Source organism: Osmerus mordax, chromosome 21, assembly GCF_038355195.1.
Source record: "Osmerus mordax isolate fOsmMor3 chromosome 21, fOsmMor3.pri, whole genome shotgun sequence".
NCBI classification, from domain to species: domain Eukaryota; kingdom Metazoa; phylum Chordata; class Actinopteri; order Osmeriformes; family Osmeridae; genus Osmerus; species Osmerus mordax.
The window spans coordinates 5,508,771-5,525,647 of NC_090070.1; the positions used below are offsets into that span (position 1 = coordinate 5,508,771).

Consider the following 16,877-nt stretch of genomic DNA (forward strand, 5'->3'; position numbering starts at 1 on the left):
GACAAATATAGGTGTAAGGGAAGATTTACAAAATGGGGCGGGACTGCCTCGACAAGGGCCCGTAAATCCTAAATTCCCAACAACACAGGGCATTTGATACCCTTTATAAATTGATCACTAATAACTCCTGGGATCACTGTTTGACTCAATAAAATAGGCAGGCGATTAAAACTATTCCCAGGCGAGTTGTTGGCACTCAACCCCGAACCACCCCCCCCCCCTCCACCCAACCCCACCTTTCAACCCAAACAACCCGCACCCCGCCCCCCCCCCCCCTCACACACACACCTCCCTCACTGAACGGCCATGAAAAGAGGCTGAGTGAAACTAGGAAAAAGGTGGCGAGTGGCTGTGGAGAGGAAGGGAAGGGAGTGACCAGTGGATGTCAGGTGGAGGTGGAGGAAGGAGAGGCGGGGGCTGAGCCACCTCTGGAGGGGGCGCTTTATCTGACGGTGACTCCCAACTTCTCCAGCACGCGCATCCCCTTCTCCTGGTACTCTTCTCGCGTCAGCCAGAAGTTGTCCTTGTCTTTCATGATGTCGGCCAGCACAGCCCCGCCCAGGAACACCATGTGCTTGCGCCGAGGGGGGTCCTCAATTCGGATCTTGAATTTCTGCGAGGAGACGGAAAATAAAAAGGGTGGCGTGTTAAGAGGAGGAGGAGACGTGTCTATTAGCCCACCCCCTCTCCCTCTTACTAAAAATAGGTGCTAGATTGTCTTATAATTACAGGTTAGAAAGCCATCTCCCTGAACTAGAAGAAGGCCTCTCGTTGCAGATGCTGCAAATGGGCAATCATTGTGCCAAATCGAGTAAGAAGCGTCTTGGGGTGCCAGGGAAGCGGACAATGAGACATTATGTTTTCATCTCGTTGTCAAGCGCATGATTTAAAAAACGGTCCCATGACAAAGATAGTTACTCCTCAGTGTTCGAGGCGAGTTCTCGACTCATATCCCCCACTTGAGACAACACCGCCTCCTGGTGGCTCATCAAACATCTGCATCACACCCTTTGAGCCAAGTGTTCTGACAATCTCGATATACTGCAGACTGTAAATGCAGTTCATACTCAAATGTACCTAAAACATGCCATCTTGAGATACACATGAGTAACATGGGTTTGCGACAGGTGCTCATGTTTGCCTCGCATTCTCACCGAGAGCTTATCGACGTCTCCCTTCAGCACTCGCTCCAGGTACAGCTGTTTGAGCTCGCGCTCCAGTCGAGAGGGCAGGCCGGGGTACATGGTGGAGCCACCGGACAGAACGATGTGTTTGTAGAACTCAGACCTGACGGATGAAGCAGAAGAAGGGTTTTTCGCAAAACAATGCATCAACCAAAGAAGAGGACAAGATGAAGCAAGAAAAAATTTAAAATAAATAAAGGAAGAACAAGATCAGAGCAGAAGTGTTGGGGGAGGGGGGAGGCAAGCCTTTCTTCAACATCAGTAACAGCTGACTTCTCCGACGGTCCAACAGAGGGGACGGAGGTAGGGAGGTAAACCGCGAGGTACCTGGTGTCGATATCGGCCGCCTGGATGGTGTTGAAGAGCAGCTCGGCCACTCCTACGCCCTCCACGTTGATGAGGTGGGGCTGGAACAGAGCCTCGGGGGCCTCAAATCTCTCACCTCCGACCTTTATCAGCCTTCCATCGGGGAGCTGGGAAAGGAGGTGGACCACAGGGTCAGTCTACACGGCAACATCGCAACCTTACGCAATTTCTTGTCATGTTTTTAACCACGCCAAAAAGATATAGGACCACCATTTTACCACCATATATTTTATATTATAAGCAAATAATAAATAAAAATCAAGACCAGGATCAATGTGTGGGAGTATTAAACAAGGTTTCAAAAAAGGAGATTTTCGTGTTTAGTTTAACAGAACCATAAACATTTACAGGTGCAGTAAGCAAGACAAGGCTTTAAATGGACAGTGTCGTGGCTACTAAAGACAACTTTGGACTTCCACCAATGTGAAGTGCCTAAAAGTATACCGGTAAGGTATGTCTTCGTTATCTGTCAAACATCAACAGACCATGTTTGGACAATGGCTAGCTGGCTAGCGATACTGAGGAGCTAGCCGAACTCTGTGGACGAAGCTCCTGACACAGAAGACCTTTTACAAAGCGTGACGGAACACTGTGGGAGGGAGCATAAAGGACCCATTGACGGCTCCGAGTCTGGAGACCAGAGAAGGAAACAGAAACCAGTACAGCACGTGGCGTGGGAGTCTGGCCTGCACAGGAAATGATGTCAAGCCCGTGGATGGGCTGGGAGGGGCGGGTTGGGTAGAGCCCTTCTTCCAACGCTACAGTGGTGCTCCTTGTTCCGTCCCGCCTCGGGCCTGTGTCTCTAGACGATTTTGGTCAGGGGGGGAAACGGGGAGGTGTGCTGGACCTCACGTACGGAAAATTCCACTCCGATGGTTTACATCTCGGGGACTTGCGGCTCTCTTGCGGTTTACCTCGGAGAGTCGTGAAGGGATGTGTGCACGTGGTCGAGTATCCTGTGGGCTCCCAGAGCTCGCTTCAGAGGTCCCCTCCCCACCCCTGGACAATGTGGTCTCCACTCCTCTCCATTTCCATTTTGACCCTCATTGTCAACCCATTTAGCCTAGGAGATGTCAACAGTTAACACCTAAACAAACCGCGTGTCAAGTATGAGGTTGTCCTCACCAGGGGAACAAATTGGAATGGCTACAAAGAGATTTTTTTCCCCCTCAACCTTTCCGAGGCTTTTACCGTAGATAAGTCTAGATAAGAAAATGGAAACCCACCTTTATCTATGACCACCCCCCTGTTTGCTAAGATGACTGGGGGAGAAACCTAAGCAGTTAGGTGGGAAGGTGATACTGACCGTGTAGGACTCCACCAGCACGGTGGTCTCCAGGGCCAGCTTCTGCTCCTGCTCGATGTTATAGCCCACGTAACACAGCTTCTCCTTCATCATCCTCACCGTTTCAAAGTCGGCCGAATGGTTGAAGGCGTAGCCCCTCAACAACAGCAACTAGAGAGCAGTCGAATAAAAAGCCACAGGTCAGGAAAACTGAGAAGAAAAAAAAGGCCTTTGCGCTGCCTCGAAGAAATAACAAAGTGATCTTGAATTTGGTTGTCAGGGTTAGGTTTTAAAATGTTTCAATGGTAAACCTACCCATGTCCCCTTTGTGATTACATATATATATATATATATATATATATTTAAAAAAATGAAACACATGAAGGGAAGAGTGGCAAAGGAAGCCAAGAGGTGGTGACATTGAAGGCTGACCTTGATGAGGTAGCGTGTGATGTCCCTTCCTGCGATGTCCAGGCGTCTGGTCAAGTGGGGCAGCGAGAACCCTTCATACACGGGGCAGATGTGGGTGACGCCATCCCCGGAGTCCACCACCACACCAGTCAACAGACCTGAAGGACAACAACAACGGCCATGAGTATAACCCTAACTATCTTTCCCCCTTTATTCTGTACAATAACATAAAATAACATTCACACACAGTACCGCTTGGAGCCGATGATCATCGTGAGCAATAACATTGCCTCACACTACACTTCATTTTCCGTCACAAAACAAAGCACACATATTTATTATCGAACCGGTCTACTACACGACGATTGTGTACGAGGGGAAAGTACGAGGTAACTACTGGCGACTGCAAATTCTACTCTCGTGTCGCCAGTGAAAGGGTCATACATGAGGGTCACACACAGGCGGACTGTGTTCCTCCCGCAGCTGTGTCAGACAGGACCCGACGCTGACAGACACGCTCTCTACTCAGCCGAGTCTTGATCTTGGTAAAGAAAGATCCCAATTGAAATGGGTATTTGATGAGGACGGAGGCCGAAGCTTCACTTTGTTGTAGGCTCTTCAATATCTGCTCCACATAACTCCGTGAGGTCACATTTTACGGCCTCCCGATAGGTTACCCCCAGCTTCCTTTTTGTGGCCTCGTTAGGCTTTCAGGTGGTAAACCTACCTTGAGCGTAGAGCGTGAGCACAGCCTGGATGGCAATGTAAACTCCTGAGAACTGGTACGTTTCAAACATCACCTGCAGCAACACAGAAAAAGTGTGTCAATTCATGTGAAAAGAAAAAAAAATCAGTCACCTGCCATGGATACAAAAAGCATACACAAGGACAAATGACCCAGAAATCATAAATGTTCCTAAAACATCTATTTTATATAGGTTTATAGTCTTTGAAGGGGTTCAAATGGTCGCCCAGGGCACCACGCATTTAGCTCTATATTGAAATCCCTCTGAGGTTGGCCTGAATCATTTATAAACAGTGACGGACACCCACAGAGAGCGGTTGCTAGGGCTGTGTTAGTCCGAATAAATGGCAGTTTTGAGATGTACCCTCCTAACCTATCTAGTGGGGTTTTGCGTAGTTGGCATCAAGAATAAGTGCAGTGAGTCCTTAAATGTACAACACATTTCACTATACCTGTTAAATGAATAAACACATTTGTGAATAAAAGAATAAATACAGTGACTGAACAAGTTTTAAGTGCCCACTCTGAGTGGTAAGTATAAAGGGGTCATGCACCTAAGACATGGAACCACTGTTTTGGTGATACACTATTTAAGCTTAAAATATCCTTTTAGTTTTAGCACTAAAGGGTTTGGCTTGAGGAATTAGACTGTTACACAAAGTATTCCCCCCCAGCATACACACTGATACATTTTGTGATTGCCGGTGCCATGTTCAAATGTAAAAATCTTCCTCCATTTTGGACCCTCTATTGTAAAGGACTTAAAACAAATTTAAAAAAACTGTTCCACACACACACCTCGATAATTTTCTCCCGGTTCTTGGTGGGGTTCATCGGTGGCTCGGTGAGCAAGATCTTGCAGTTGCGTGAGTCGATGTTGAGCTTCTCTGGGCCAAAGGTGTAGTCCCACAGGTGTTTCATGTCATCCCAGTTCCTGACGATGCCGTTCTCCATGGGGTAGTTCACCTCCAGCATGGAGCGCAGTTCGCTGGCCTCATCCCCTACCATCAGGTCCTGAAAGGAGCATGTGTCAAAGGTCAAGTTATCAAAAAAGGTTATGGCTTCTAAACGGTCTAATAGCCACATGGAGAGTGGGCTGCAGACCACATTAGGCTCGATAGATGGATAGAGAATTAGAACACTGGGTTAGTCATGTTTGTACATGCATCACCTCAAAATACACTGCAGAACACCCTTGATGCAATCCCTCAAAGAGGAACTAGATCCAAGCCTCAAAACTCACATGCCACTCACTATACATGAAAGACTCAGGTCTTTTCGTAAATTGAAGTTAGTCAGCAAACTCTTTAGTCCTACAGGTCCCTCTTCTTGTGTTGTGTGGACATTAAGTATGTGATCAGTGTCAGGACACTGATCACAGAGGACAGTGGACTAAAGCAAAGATTGTAAGGCTGCCAGATACCATCACGATTTCCTTCTGCAATTATTGCTGTCCAAGCTGCAGCCAAAACTATTTCATGTTCAAATTTGTTAGTAAAATGTTTAAAAGGAAATACAATTACAACAAATAGTTGGCAAGACTGGGGAAGACGAACATAAAAGTAATAGTAATAGAAGTAAGTTAATGCAAAACAATCCAGAGTAAAGAGAATCCATTTAATTTGAGATGACAAGCTAGCTCACCTCTGCCACCATCAAGAGCAGACAACTGAGCCTGAGTAACTGAAAAAACACTCACGCAAGCACACCCCATTCACACTTACCATCTTTCTGTTATTCTACCTCAACCATAGAGAGAGAGAGAGAGAGATAGATAGGTGGAAGAAGGTCAAAAGATGGAAGAACAGAGGAGCTCGGTCATCTGTGAAATATGTGGATGTGTGTGTTTGTGAAGCATGCTCCACCTATTTGGAGATAAATACGAACTTAATAAAAACTTATCAAGATGAAACTTTAATGAGCAACACTATCCACATCAAGTTCAGGTGCGAAATCTAGAATAAGTCAACAAATTGTGAAAATATTTCTTGTTCTGCGCGTGTTCCCAAGGACACCAACATAGAAAGATACTCGACACAAATTATGGATGTAGAAGGAATGATGAAATATAATTGCAAAGTGAGGTGTATCAGAGTAACATGCTGCATTAATCAAGTGGTTGGTCTGAAAAGAAATCAACAGGGCATCTCTGGGCAGATGGTCATTTTGTAGTCTTGTCGGGTTGTTCCAACATGAGTCACGGGCAGACATTTGAGCACTTCCCTCTTCATTGGGTCAGTGCTCATGAATTGGGTATGTGTGAAATCAGAGATCATCAAATTAATGACACTAAAACAATTTCCTTTCATGAAAAAAATAACCCTGTGACAGGAATGATGCAAGTAGACTTTAGATAATGGGTGCAAACACATTTTGGTTTTGAACACAGCTGGTTTGTAAGATCTGAACCACACACACAGACATTTCTTCAAGTAGCCTATGGATTCTTACCTTGATTTCAATGTTTCCCACTTTGGCTGTGGAGCGAATGATTGGCCTGCCAACCAACGCAGGGAATATGTGCTCTGGGAAGTTGGAGCCTGCATAGCCGCACTTGACAAACTATGATACAAGGGAGAGAGACAATTTATAAAGTGTGTTTGTCTTTGCTGTTTAAACTGCAGCAACCACGCACATTTTTATTGTCTCGGCCTTTGACATATTTGATTGATTTACGGTTATATGTTAGGTCTACAAAAATATCCATTCCTTCCATCATTGACCAAACATCAATGAATATACAGGAAAAGGCAGAGGGAAAATTGCTGTCAACTTTTAACCTTCATTATAACATCGCCTTTCAAACCCTTGACTCTGTGCCTAGACACATCAATAGTGCAGTAATGCTCCAGTCAAACTGGCCTGAAGTTACAATCCACCCTAACTGGCTGAGTCTCTGAAACTTTCAGGAAGGAGGGAGGTACACAGCAGTGCTATCAGTTCCAAATCAATTCCAGATCTGCTTCACCTGCAGCATATCTGAGGGATTAGGTCAACCATACAACGCTTATATCCTGTATCTTCTAATGTATTGGTTAATAACTTCCTTTTCATAAACTCAAATAATGTTTTTAACATGTATATATTACTGCCCAAGAGGTATTGTGGACTTAATTATAAGTTATTAATTTAGTTTTAAAAGGATCAAGTTTAATTTATACAAGGATAAATGTTCGGTCATATCAACCTAGCTATAAATAGCCACCTGGTAGCTGCAAGATTCGAGCAAAATGATGTAGGAGACATTATGACACCCCGTGTAGTTGGGGTCAATTCTGTAACCCAAAAGGTGCTGACTAGTACAACTAAAATATGTATAGAGTTTACGTTTGGTTATCTTTATATTTTTATTTGACAAAAGAAACCCCAATATGAATGAAAAATTAACCGCGACCGACATATTTATAAGCGAATAGCAAATGTTCTGATAACTCCTTACATGGAAGAAAGATTTCTTACTTCCTCACTCTTGAAGTATAAGACATGCGCTCTACGATCTACAGCTCGAGACCACTTCATAATAGCTCGTAATAGATAACAAGTGTCATATATTTCGCGGAGCAGACATTAAAATAACCCTTGTGTAAAGGTAACATTCTTACAATGTATACGTTGATCAGATTGTATCCAAGTATTCAATTAAACGCCAAAGATGCTGTCAGACACTTCCTATAAGTTCAAAGGAGGTTCGACGAGGGCGGGGCTATAAAATCGACATCCTTTGTGAACAGTTAGGCATTTATACTGTAGGATTTAAGAAGTGTCTGTCGACGTGTTTATAAAAAAAATGCATTAGTTCTTTGTATTCCTTAAAAATGTATGTCCTTTCACGTTGTATTGGTGAGCATTAAGCATGTGGTGACGGGCAATGGGAGAAGCCGACGAGCTATATAGCTCGTGCTTCCGTTCTGTATAGCCACAAAGATACCACAAAACCGTACAGTTAATTCTACAATGTATCGACCGTGGCACAATGATGGCATTTAGTTGGAATTGATTGTGAGAATAGAATATAGTACTGTTTTGGGGGCGCCAACTACGATGGTTTATTTAAGGTATATCAGCTAGCCAGCTAGCTAGCAGGCTAACGTTAGCAGATTTCAGTTCGCAATGTCAGCAGGAGATAAAATCTTAATTGACAGCTACCCTGATTTGGATTTACAGCAGTTACAAAACAGTCTGATAGCTAATACGTCTATATGCATTTGGCCACATTCAACCTAAAACACAAATGTATATACATTCGTAGATAATGCATAGCTAATTCAGCAGATGAAGCTGACAGACACATTCCTTTGACAACCCACCCAGTCAACACTAGCCACATAAGCTAGCTAGCCAACGATGAAATAGGCTAGTAAGCAATGTTACTTCCTGTTTCTGATCATTGTCATCTTCACTGTCAAAATCAGCCGCAGATAAGCCGGTATGCACATATTATCATGACATACTGTGTTCTGCATAGGAACTTACCCCGGTTCCATTGTCGCAAACGACTACTTTTCTTCCCTGGCTGTCCATTTTTACGAATCCTGAAACCAGTAGCCCTCCTCTGCACAACTTTCTTCGTCAAGGCGGAAATCACCACCCCGGCACTAAAGCAAAAGGGCTTCTTCCGGAATGTATGACACATGCCCATGTTGCACACCACCTATGAGAGTAAAGTAGTGGCAACGCCTTTTTATACACCTTTATGAATGTCTGCTTTCTTTGCCCAAATTCGATGACAAAAAGTACGCCATTTTGCCATCTAATTGATAATTTTTTAAATGTATTTTTTTCACATTTGAAAACAGATTAAGCCTACTTCGAGGTGGTTTTTAAACAGAAACAAACAGAACATTTACGGTACCACCCAGTGAGTCAGTGGCGAACTTATGTTCTTAACTTCTGCAGTCTGTGGGGATCAACGTCTTTACCATTTAACAAATAGTGCAATTTGTTTGGACAATTCGCCTACTGTAATACGTTTCTCACAACAATTATGGTTCCAAAACACTTTCTTATTATCTAACTTATAAGATGTTCCTTTTAACATCCAGCAACTTCTAGAAGATACCGTAAGGTTGTGATTCTAAATCATACAATGTGACATTCATGACATTGTACTGACCCTGGCTGCAAGAGACCTAGACCAAAGCACAGTTTCGTTCGATTGTGTCCCTGTGTATGTACACTACAATATCCATGATCCTCTTAGTTTGGTAGTTCCTGGTGAGCCTGGCAGCCATATTTGATTCGATTATGCTGTTCTCTCTGCGACAACCTAGCAAACTAGTTTAGTTGTTCTAGATTAAAGGCGTTCGTTTTCAGTGGATTATATATATATCAAGGTTATCAACGACAACGAATAACAGTACCTGAAGTAATAACTGATAATCGTGTTTAGTCAACGATGAATCCTGAATAGTAAGTGCCACTTTTTGGTGACGATGACAGCTTGTTTTTAGTGTAAGGTTGCTAGCTAATGTAGCTCGCTAGCGTTTATGTAAAACCAACGTCAGCTGCTTTGTCTTTTTACTGACATAATGTACACACTGAGCGATAGCAGCCAGCTAATGTCATGCTAAACGTAGACCAATTTGACGTAGACACGTTAGAAGTAACGATTTCAGATTACTTTAATGCAATTTAATGTTAATACTTTGACTGATCAGTCGGAATTCGAGTACAAATGTTAGCTAGACAAGCTAGGACCAGCTAGCTAACTACTAGCAATAGACGCATCTGTGCTAGCCTAGCATTTCCATAGCTATTGGTAAATCGACTTGCTTTGTTGATGTTTTGCTGTTAGCGGACTAGCCTAGTTTGCCAGCTGTCTGATGAAGTTGTTGACTGCCAACACAACTGGCTAGCCTAGCTAAGCTCAACCAAGTCACGAGTCTAAATAACTTGATATTTCAGCCTATTTAACACCACTACTCTAACTTTTACATTACACACGATAAGCAAATGTAAAAGGAAGGGAGCTAGTTCTTAATCTATGTAGTTTTAGTTAGACATTAAGCTCAAGGGGTAGAGCTCACTTTGTCACGTATTCGATTGTCACACAGATTGTCTAATTTCTTACAATTGGACAGTTAGCGTAGAATATAGAATATAGATTTGATTTGATTTGAATATAGACGAATATATTAGCGAACATTATTAACTACTTTAATAATATATTGCGGTAGCCTAATTTGATTTGTAATACGCATAGAGTATACTTTATCCTGTATTTCTGTTTAAAATTATATTTGTTATAAATGTCACTTTGGTGACAAAATATGTGAAATATCTGCCTTGCTCTTTTAGTGACTATTTATTCAAGCTGCTTCTAATCGGCGATTCTGGCGTTGGAAAGTCATGCCTCCTTTTGCGATTTGCCGTAAGTACTGACTTGCCTGTTGTGTGTAACCAGCCTACGACGTTCCACGAATATATGAACTCATACTTTCGCTTTCCCCTCCAGGATGACACCTACACAGAGAGCTACATTAGTACTATTGGGGTGGATTTCAAGATAAGGACCATAGAGCTGGACGGGAAGACCATCAAACTTCAAATCGTAAGCAAACAAGGGAGTAGGGCACATTGATTGAATTGTGTTCCCTTTTAATGACACATTTGGTTGTAATTTGTCTCATGGTGTGACTGATTTCACTTTTCTTTAGTGGGATACAGCCGGCCAGGAACGGTTCCGCACCATCACGTCTAGTTACTACAGAGGAGCACATGGCATTATTGTAGTTTATGATGTCACAGACCAGGTCAGTTGATCCTATTCTTTCACTCACTCACTCTCTCTCCCTCCCTCGCTCTCTTTCTCTCTCTATCTCTGTCTCTCTTGCTTCCTCCCTCCCTCTCCATCTGTTAAGAGATCATATGATATTTTCCAGATATGTTTAGTAATGTGCATAGTATGCATGTTTACTACTATACATTTTGGATTTAGATGTTTAGGTGCTGAGTTGTCATCTTCTGTATTTCCCCCTTCATTTTGCGTCTCCAGGAGTCCTTCAACAATGTCAAACAGTGGCTACAGGAGATAGACCGTTATGCCAGTGAGAATGTCAACAAGTTGTTAGTAGGCAACAAATGTGACCTGACGACAAAGAAAGTGGTGGACTACACGACGGCCAAGGTATTGATCAAGCAGGCCGTAGGTGGAGGGGTCAGCATTTCCTGACATTTTCCATTGGTCTATTTATCCCTTCATCATCACCTTCCTTCCTTCATTCCTCTCTCTCTCTTTTCCCTCTACCCTATCTCACCCTTTCTGGCATTCTCAATTTTCCCCTTCTCCCTGTGTCCTTCGTCAGGAGTTTGCTGACAACCTGGGGATCCCCTTCCTCGAGACCAGCGCCAAGAGTGCCACTAATGTGGAGCAGGCCTTCATGACCATGGCGGCCGAGATCAAGAAGAGGATGGGCCCCGGTGCCACCGCTGGTGGCTCGGAGAAGTCCAACGTCAAGATCCAAAGCACGCCAGTCAAGACTTCCTCTGGGGGCTGCTGCTGAAGCCTCCACAACCCTAATGCTCTTCCACTCATCCCGCCACCCCCCCCCTTACCTATCTCAAAAGTTAGCAAGCTCCACAGGGATAAAAAGAAAGAACAGAAATAGGGAAATAGAAAGTAAGTAAGTGAGAGGGAGAGAGAGGGAGAGAGGTTAGACTGAGTGACCTGGGTTGTAATTGTGTGTGCAGCCACAATACCAGGAAAAAAAAGTCCCCCCCACCTCCAGACAAGGTCAGCAATAGAACGGTAAGCCCATCCACACCTACAGAAACGACTGGGCTTGTTTTTGTTTTTTTACATACTAACCACGCACACACACATTCATACATATATACACACACATTCATGGATACATATATACATACAAATATTTCTGGCAACATTGAATTCAAATTTTAAATGCTTATAAACAAATTATGAATGAGAGAAAGTTAATTAAAACAATAATTTGCCCAACATGCTTCAGGTAGAAAAATTCCTTTTTCTAAGATGGTTATGTATTATTTCACAGTGATCAGCAGCATGACATGGACTGTATATCCTTCCAAGAAGAATTAGTAAGCACTTCAATTGTTAGCACATGCTTAATTAGCATCATGTATGTCGGCCCAACAGATCACACACATAATGCATCTGGAATGCGCTCATGACCGAAGCACATTTTGGGCACTGTCATCAGTCCAAATATCTTTTTGAGGGGCGGGGGAGGGGAACATTAATGTCTTTTGGTCCAGCGTCACAATGTTGCCCCCAATCGATGTGCCAGTGCCTTGTGTGGCAAGATACAATATGCCTTTGGCGCGCTGTGTGGTTTGAATACCCTTTATGCTTTATAGAATAGACTTACTAGCGACTTGCTCTTATTTCGTAGATGGGTTAATTTATGTGATACAGTAGTAGGAAACATTCCTGTATATATTAGCCAATGTGTTTTTCTTTGTCAGCTGACATCCATGATGCTACATTACCATGGGCTACGTTAGCGGTGTTGAATGCAGTTAGTTTTTTTTCCTTCGGCTAATGTTTCTCAACCAACAGCACAACAAAGATTCACTATCCAAACAAAAAAAAAAAAAAATCAAATCTTCAAACTGTATATATTTATACATATATGTAAGAGTTAACTAATCCTGTAGAGAAGCAAGTGAAATGAATGATATGACAAGTAGCTGGAATTCATAATATCGGCACGTGATCTGTGGCTGCGGACATGACATTTTTGTGGCACAATGTCTACTATTAAACAATGAAGGAGATCTTTGATAAACAATGGTCTCATTGGGGTTTCTTTCTATACACATACACACATTCTGCATGCACATGTCTCACATTGCATAGTTTCTAAATGGAAAGTATTCTTAAACTGCAAGGTACGATGATCTTTGCCCTAGATATAGTAATCCCCACTAAAGGGTGCTGTTTCAAATGTTTTTTTTGTTTTTTTACTGGAACTTTTACTAGCCTGTTTCAACACATTTAAACAAAATGTTATTTTTACCTACAGTAACTTTACATTAATTAGTGGCTCATACAATTATGAATAGATAACTAGTATACCAACGTTTCACTTCACAAAACAAGCCAAGAGTTGTCAAACCATCTGGGAATCAGTTGCTACTGTGTGCCAATAGAGGTCACCATTAGCTCTTGTTGGCCTGCAGGCCTCAACATGTCTCTCATACTGCAGTTGCAGCACTTGAAATCTGACACTGAAGTTTACCTATTACTCAGTTATTCCGTTCCATCATCACACTTTGCAAACATCTTTCGGAAAGTACAGTGACTTTGCCATGTATCATCATTATTAACTTACTAATATATGAAGGTTTATGTTGAGATTACCATAAAGTGTTGCTGGTGGAAGTTATTGATACCCCCTTAATCTGTACTGCATTTTAACCTTTGTGGAATTTGCATTGTAAAACAAACAAGTCTGCATGCCAGATCACCCTGAGATCGGTACACATTGTGTGCCAGTTTGATTAACATCTGGCGCACTCAACAGTGCAGTCGAGGTGGCGTGATGCCCGCTGCTCCAAATGTGCCCTGGTGTTACCCAACAGAACCCCCTTAGACACAAGAACCCAGACTGAAGAAAAGGCACACTCTTAACTGCTTGGCGTGCTGCTTGTGCCCTCCCCCCACCAGCCCTCCATAATTATGTCAAGCAAGTATAGTAAAAAAAAAAAAAAAAAGGCGATGTGAAGTCAGGTCCTTGTTCACCCACAGTCCTCTCTTTAGGCACAACCCCAATTTGCTTTTAAGTGAAAACAAAACATACATTCAGTCAGTCAGCGCAGACAAAGAGCTAGATGTTTTGGTGTGAGGTTTTAAGGGAGTGAGGGGGCGGAGAGAGGAGGGGTTAGGGAGATGGTTTGGAGCGAGGGGGGAGTGTGTGGGGGGTGGAGGGGCAGTAGTTGGGCCTGTTTGCCGGCTTTATTTGTTCTCGGTTGCCGGGCAATGGAAGGGGGAAAGCATCTGTGACAGCTGTAGAGGCTGTAGCCTTTCACCCAATCTACTGAAGAAGCCCTGAAGGTAGAATACTAAAAGAGAAAAGGGAGGGTGAAGAGGAGGAGAAAGGAAAAAGGGGAGTAGTGAGCCCATGTGTGAAGTTCAGTGTGAAGAGACAATACCCACTTAGCTGAAAAGGCAATCTGAGCTGGGTACGTGTTTAAAAAAGATAGTCAAACCCCCATTATGTCAACGGTGACTTGTTCATCCCCTACTCAGCCAAGTAGGTTGTGCACTCGGTTAGAGCGTTGCCCAACAGTTTGTAGTTTAACATCATCAGATTCTATTGGAGGTGTCAGGGGGAACGAGGGGGGGGGGGAGTGACACTGTGCCAAGTCCAACCAGTGAGAGTGCGCGCTGGCCCAGAAGGGTCCCATTTGGATGCTCGACACCCTCCCGAACAATAGCCAAGTGTGCAGCAAAGCACACAGTAAAGTCCTCTGTGGATGATTCAGTGTTGAGCAGGCTGCTCTGACAACAGCAGTCCGCGATGACTGCCTGCGTGACTGCGTATGTTCCCGTCACAGTGGACAGCTCGGAGCATTATGCATCAAAACTGTGTTACTGTTCGACACTTTGGCCTAATGCTCAAGCACCCATGAATTTTAATCTGCATGACGAACGACCCCTGACTAATGTGAATGACACCTGTTCTTTTTAAACTAAGCTTCCTACTTATGTTTAATTCACACCTGTTTTTTGTTTTTGTTTTTTTTAGCTGATCTATATAGGTCAAGACAACAAAAGAAACCTTAGTTCTTGTGGTTCGTGATGGCACGAAGAGTGCAAAATGGTAAACACAACCTTTTCACTTGTGTTTACTTAACCTACATATGCATATACATTCCCCCGGAGTAGTTACTCAGCCCGTAAACAAACATAACTCACTCCTGACTGTCCCAATAGTCATTATCTTGTCCTAGCTAATGCATGGCTAAACGGACTTGTAAAGTCACATCTCTACAGTGCGTCTTAGTTTGTTTTTAACTCAAATAAGTAGTCGTCTGTTTGCGCTGGAGATCTTTAACACTGAATTGAGCTAAGTAGTGAGCTCCAGGGAAAATATTTGTACTGTATTTCATGAACGATACATGCTATCTAAATGTATGGTCGAGTCTGTTTCTATTTTAATTCGGCTGCTAAACGAAAGACTGTTCTACTTTTAACCTTCATGCCCAACCTTCTAAAGATACACACTTTTATTTTCATTCCTTGGCCTGAATTCACAGCCGTTGCTTTGGTCAAACTAAATCAACGATAGGTGGTAGGACCAGGTAAGAGAAAAAGAGAGAAAAAACACAAGGGGATTGATGGATGCTCGTCACACAGGAGCTAGGTTAAAAAACACAGTCGCTCATTTTCTTATCCTTGCGTGGGCCCCAAAAATTTTCTCCTGGTCCAGGATGGAGAGGAGGGTGGGTCTAGGTGTTCTCAAGTGTTACACTTACATTTAGTAGACGCTCTTATCCAAAGCGACTTACAGTAAGTACAGGAACATTACCCCCGAGCCAAGTAGGGTGAGGTGCCTTGCCCAAGGACACAACGTCATTTGGCCAGGGAATCGAACCGGCAACCTTCTGATTAATAGCCCGATTCCCTAACCTCTCAGCCATCTGACCCCCTGAGTTAATTCCAAACCTCTGTGGCTCTTTTTTAGTTGGACTCTACATATCTGTACCAATGGAGGGGAATTTGGGAAGGGAGTCTACCTCGATTTCCGTGGCAACGTGATAAATAAAAAGAGTGCTTTGTGCCAGTCGTGCGTTTCTGTGTGGTGGAACAGGCACCAGAGGTCTCTGTGGCAGGGGCTCAAGCATTTACAGTCAATCTAACTCAGGACTTGTCAAAGATCAAACCAGTTCTATCTTGGGGAAATAAATTCACTCATGTTTTAGTCTGAAGTCCCCCCCCTCTCCTCATTTTCAGACTGCTTCACTAAAATTGCTTCCAGTTGCTTAATAGTACAACAAATCACACTCCACGGCTTGGTTTTTGTCTCCCCGTTCCTCCAGTCCAGTTGGGTACCACCAAAGTAGTTTTGATTCAATTGCTCTCGGATTGGTCGATTCAGAGGTATCCCCGAGACCTCCATTGCTCACTCAAGCCTATAAAGTTGTTTCCATGCGTAATTACAAGCCACGCGTAACAAGATGTCCATTTCCTGCAGTGGGACCTCTGATTGGGCCTGAGTTATGGTCCTAAAGCCCCTCTGTTCAGTCTCAGGTCTGTGGATGGATGGTGAAACATGAGAAGGTGACCATGACCACGCGAGCCCCAGCAGAACTGTCTATCTGAACCGGTGCCAGGCCCAAAAATAGGAGAGAGGCTCTGGCTGTGGCAACCCCAATGCCCTCTCTCTCGCCCCTGCCAACGAGACAGAGGATTCAGACCTGGCTGTTGCTTCTTTCCACCAGTGTCTGGCATTGTCACCTCAGCTGGTGTCCTTCACTGTGTTGAATTAGAAGGGGTAATTATCAAAGCACAGTTTGTAAGACAAGCTCCGATTGCACAATAGTTGCAAAAGATAAACACTTCTGGCCTAGGGATTTGGTGGTACTTTCTTGTTACTCTGCACAAGCAAAACGAACAACCTTAGTAATCAAACAGTTTTCCATCCAGCATGACTTAGACCTCAGGGAATTCCCAACAGTTTCTATCATAAACTGTATTGCACGCTATATCTTATGGGTTAGGATCTTGTATCTTTTGCCATATGGGATGCCTCAAGAGCTGTGGATGATGTGTATCCTTGGTCACCGATGGAATCACCACATCTCTTACCTCTGTGAGGGGAATCAGCTGCTGGCTGGTGTTGGAAAATCCACTGCTTTTTATTCCTGCCATCTGGTGGCAATTATGTCATGCTCGGCCTAA

General features: G+C 43.5%; 2 protein-coding genes across 2 annotated transcripts; one reads left to right on the plus strand and one right to left on the minus strand.

The window, feature by feature from the left end:
- Positions 1–281: 281 nt before the first annotated feature.
- Positions 282–8,576, minus strand: actr2a (actin related protein 2a). Its single transcript, XM_067259003.1, has 9 exons — positions 8,465–8,576; positions 6,443–6,553; positions 4,790–5,005; positions 3,974–4,046; positions 3,268–3,404; positions 2,857–3,006; positions 1,512–1,657; positions 1,155–1,287; positions 282–613 (listed from the first exon to the last, which is right to left on the minus strand). The coding sequence occupies exons 1-9, from the start codon at positions 8,510–8,512 to the stop codon at positions 443–445; spliced, it is 1,185 nt and encodes a 394-aa protein (XP_067115104.1). The 5' UTR covers positions 8,513–8,576; the 3' UTR covers positions 282–442.
- Positions 8,577–9,240: 664 nt separating this feature from the next.
- LOC136965026 (ras-related protein ORAB-1-like) lies at positions 9,241–12,762 on the plus strand. Its single transcript, XM_067259004.1, has 6 exons — positions 9,241–9,400; positions 10,289–10,361; positions 10,446–10,541; positions 10,648–10,743; positions 10,986–11,117; positions 11,296–12,762. The coding sequence occupies exons 1-6, from the start codon at positions 9,387–9,389 to the stop codon at positions 11,491–11,493; spliced, it is 609 nt and encodes a 202-aa protein (XP_067115105.1). The 5' UTR covers positions 9,241–9,386; the 3' UTR covers positions 11,494–12,762.
- The last annotated feature ends 4,115 nt before the right edge of the window (positions 12,763–16,877 follow it).

Bases quoted from the DNA above. Each gene is read 5' to 3' on its own strand.
- actr2a (XM_067259003.1), bottom strand. From the start codon at position 8,512: ATGGACAGCCAGGGAAGAAAAGTAGTCGTTTGCGACAATGGAACCGGG. The intron at 3,405-3,973 runs GTAGGTTTACCA...GTTGTCCTTCAG, and splicing joins GCTCACGCTCTACGCTCAAG to GTCTGTTGACTGGTGTGGTG. The intron at 614-1,154 runs GTGAGAATGCGA...GTCTCCTCGCAG, and splicing joins GAGACGTCGATAAGCTCTCG to AAATTCAAGATCCGAATTGA.
- LOC136965026 (XM_067259004.1), top strand. The intron at 10,744-10,985 runs GTCAGTTGATCC...TTGCGTCTCCAG, and splicing joins TTTATGATGTCACAGACCAG to GAGTCCTTCAACAATGTCAA. The intron at 11,118-11,295 runs GTATTGATCAAG...GTCCTTCGTCAG, and splicing joins TGGACTACACGACGGCCAAG to GAGTTTGCTGACAACCTGGG.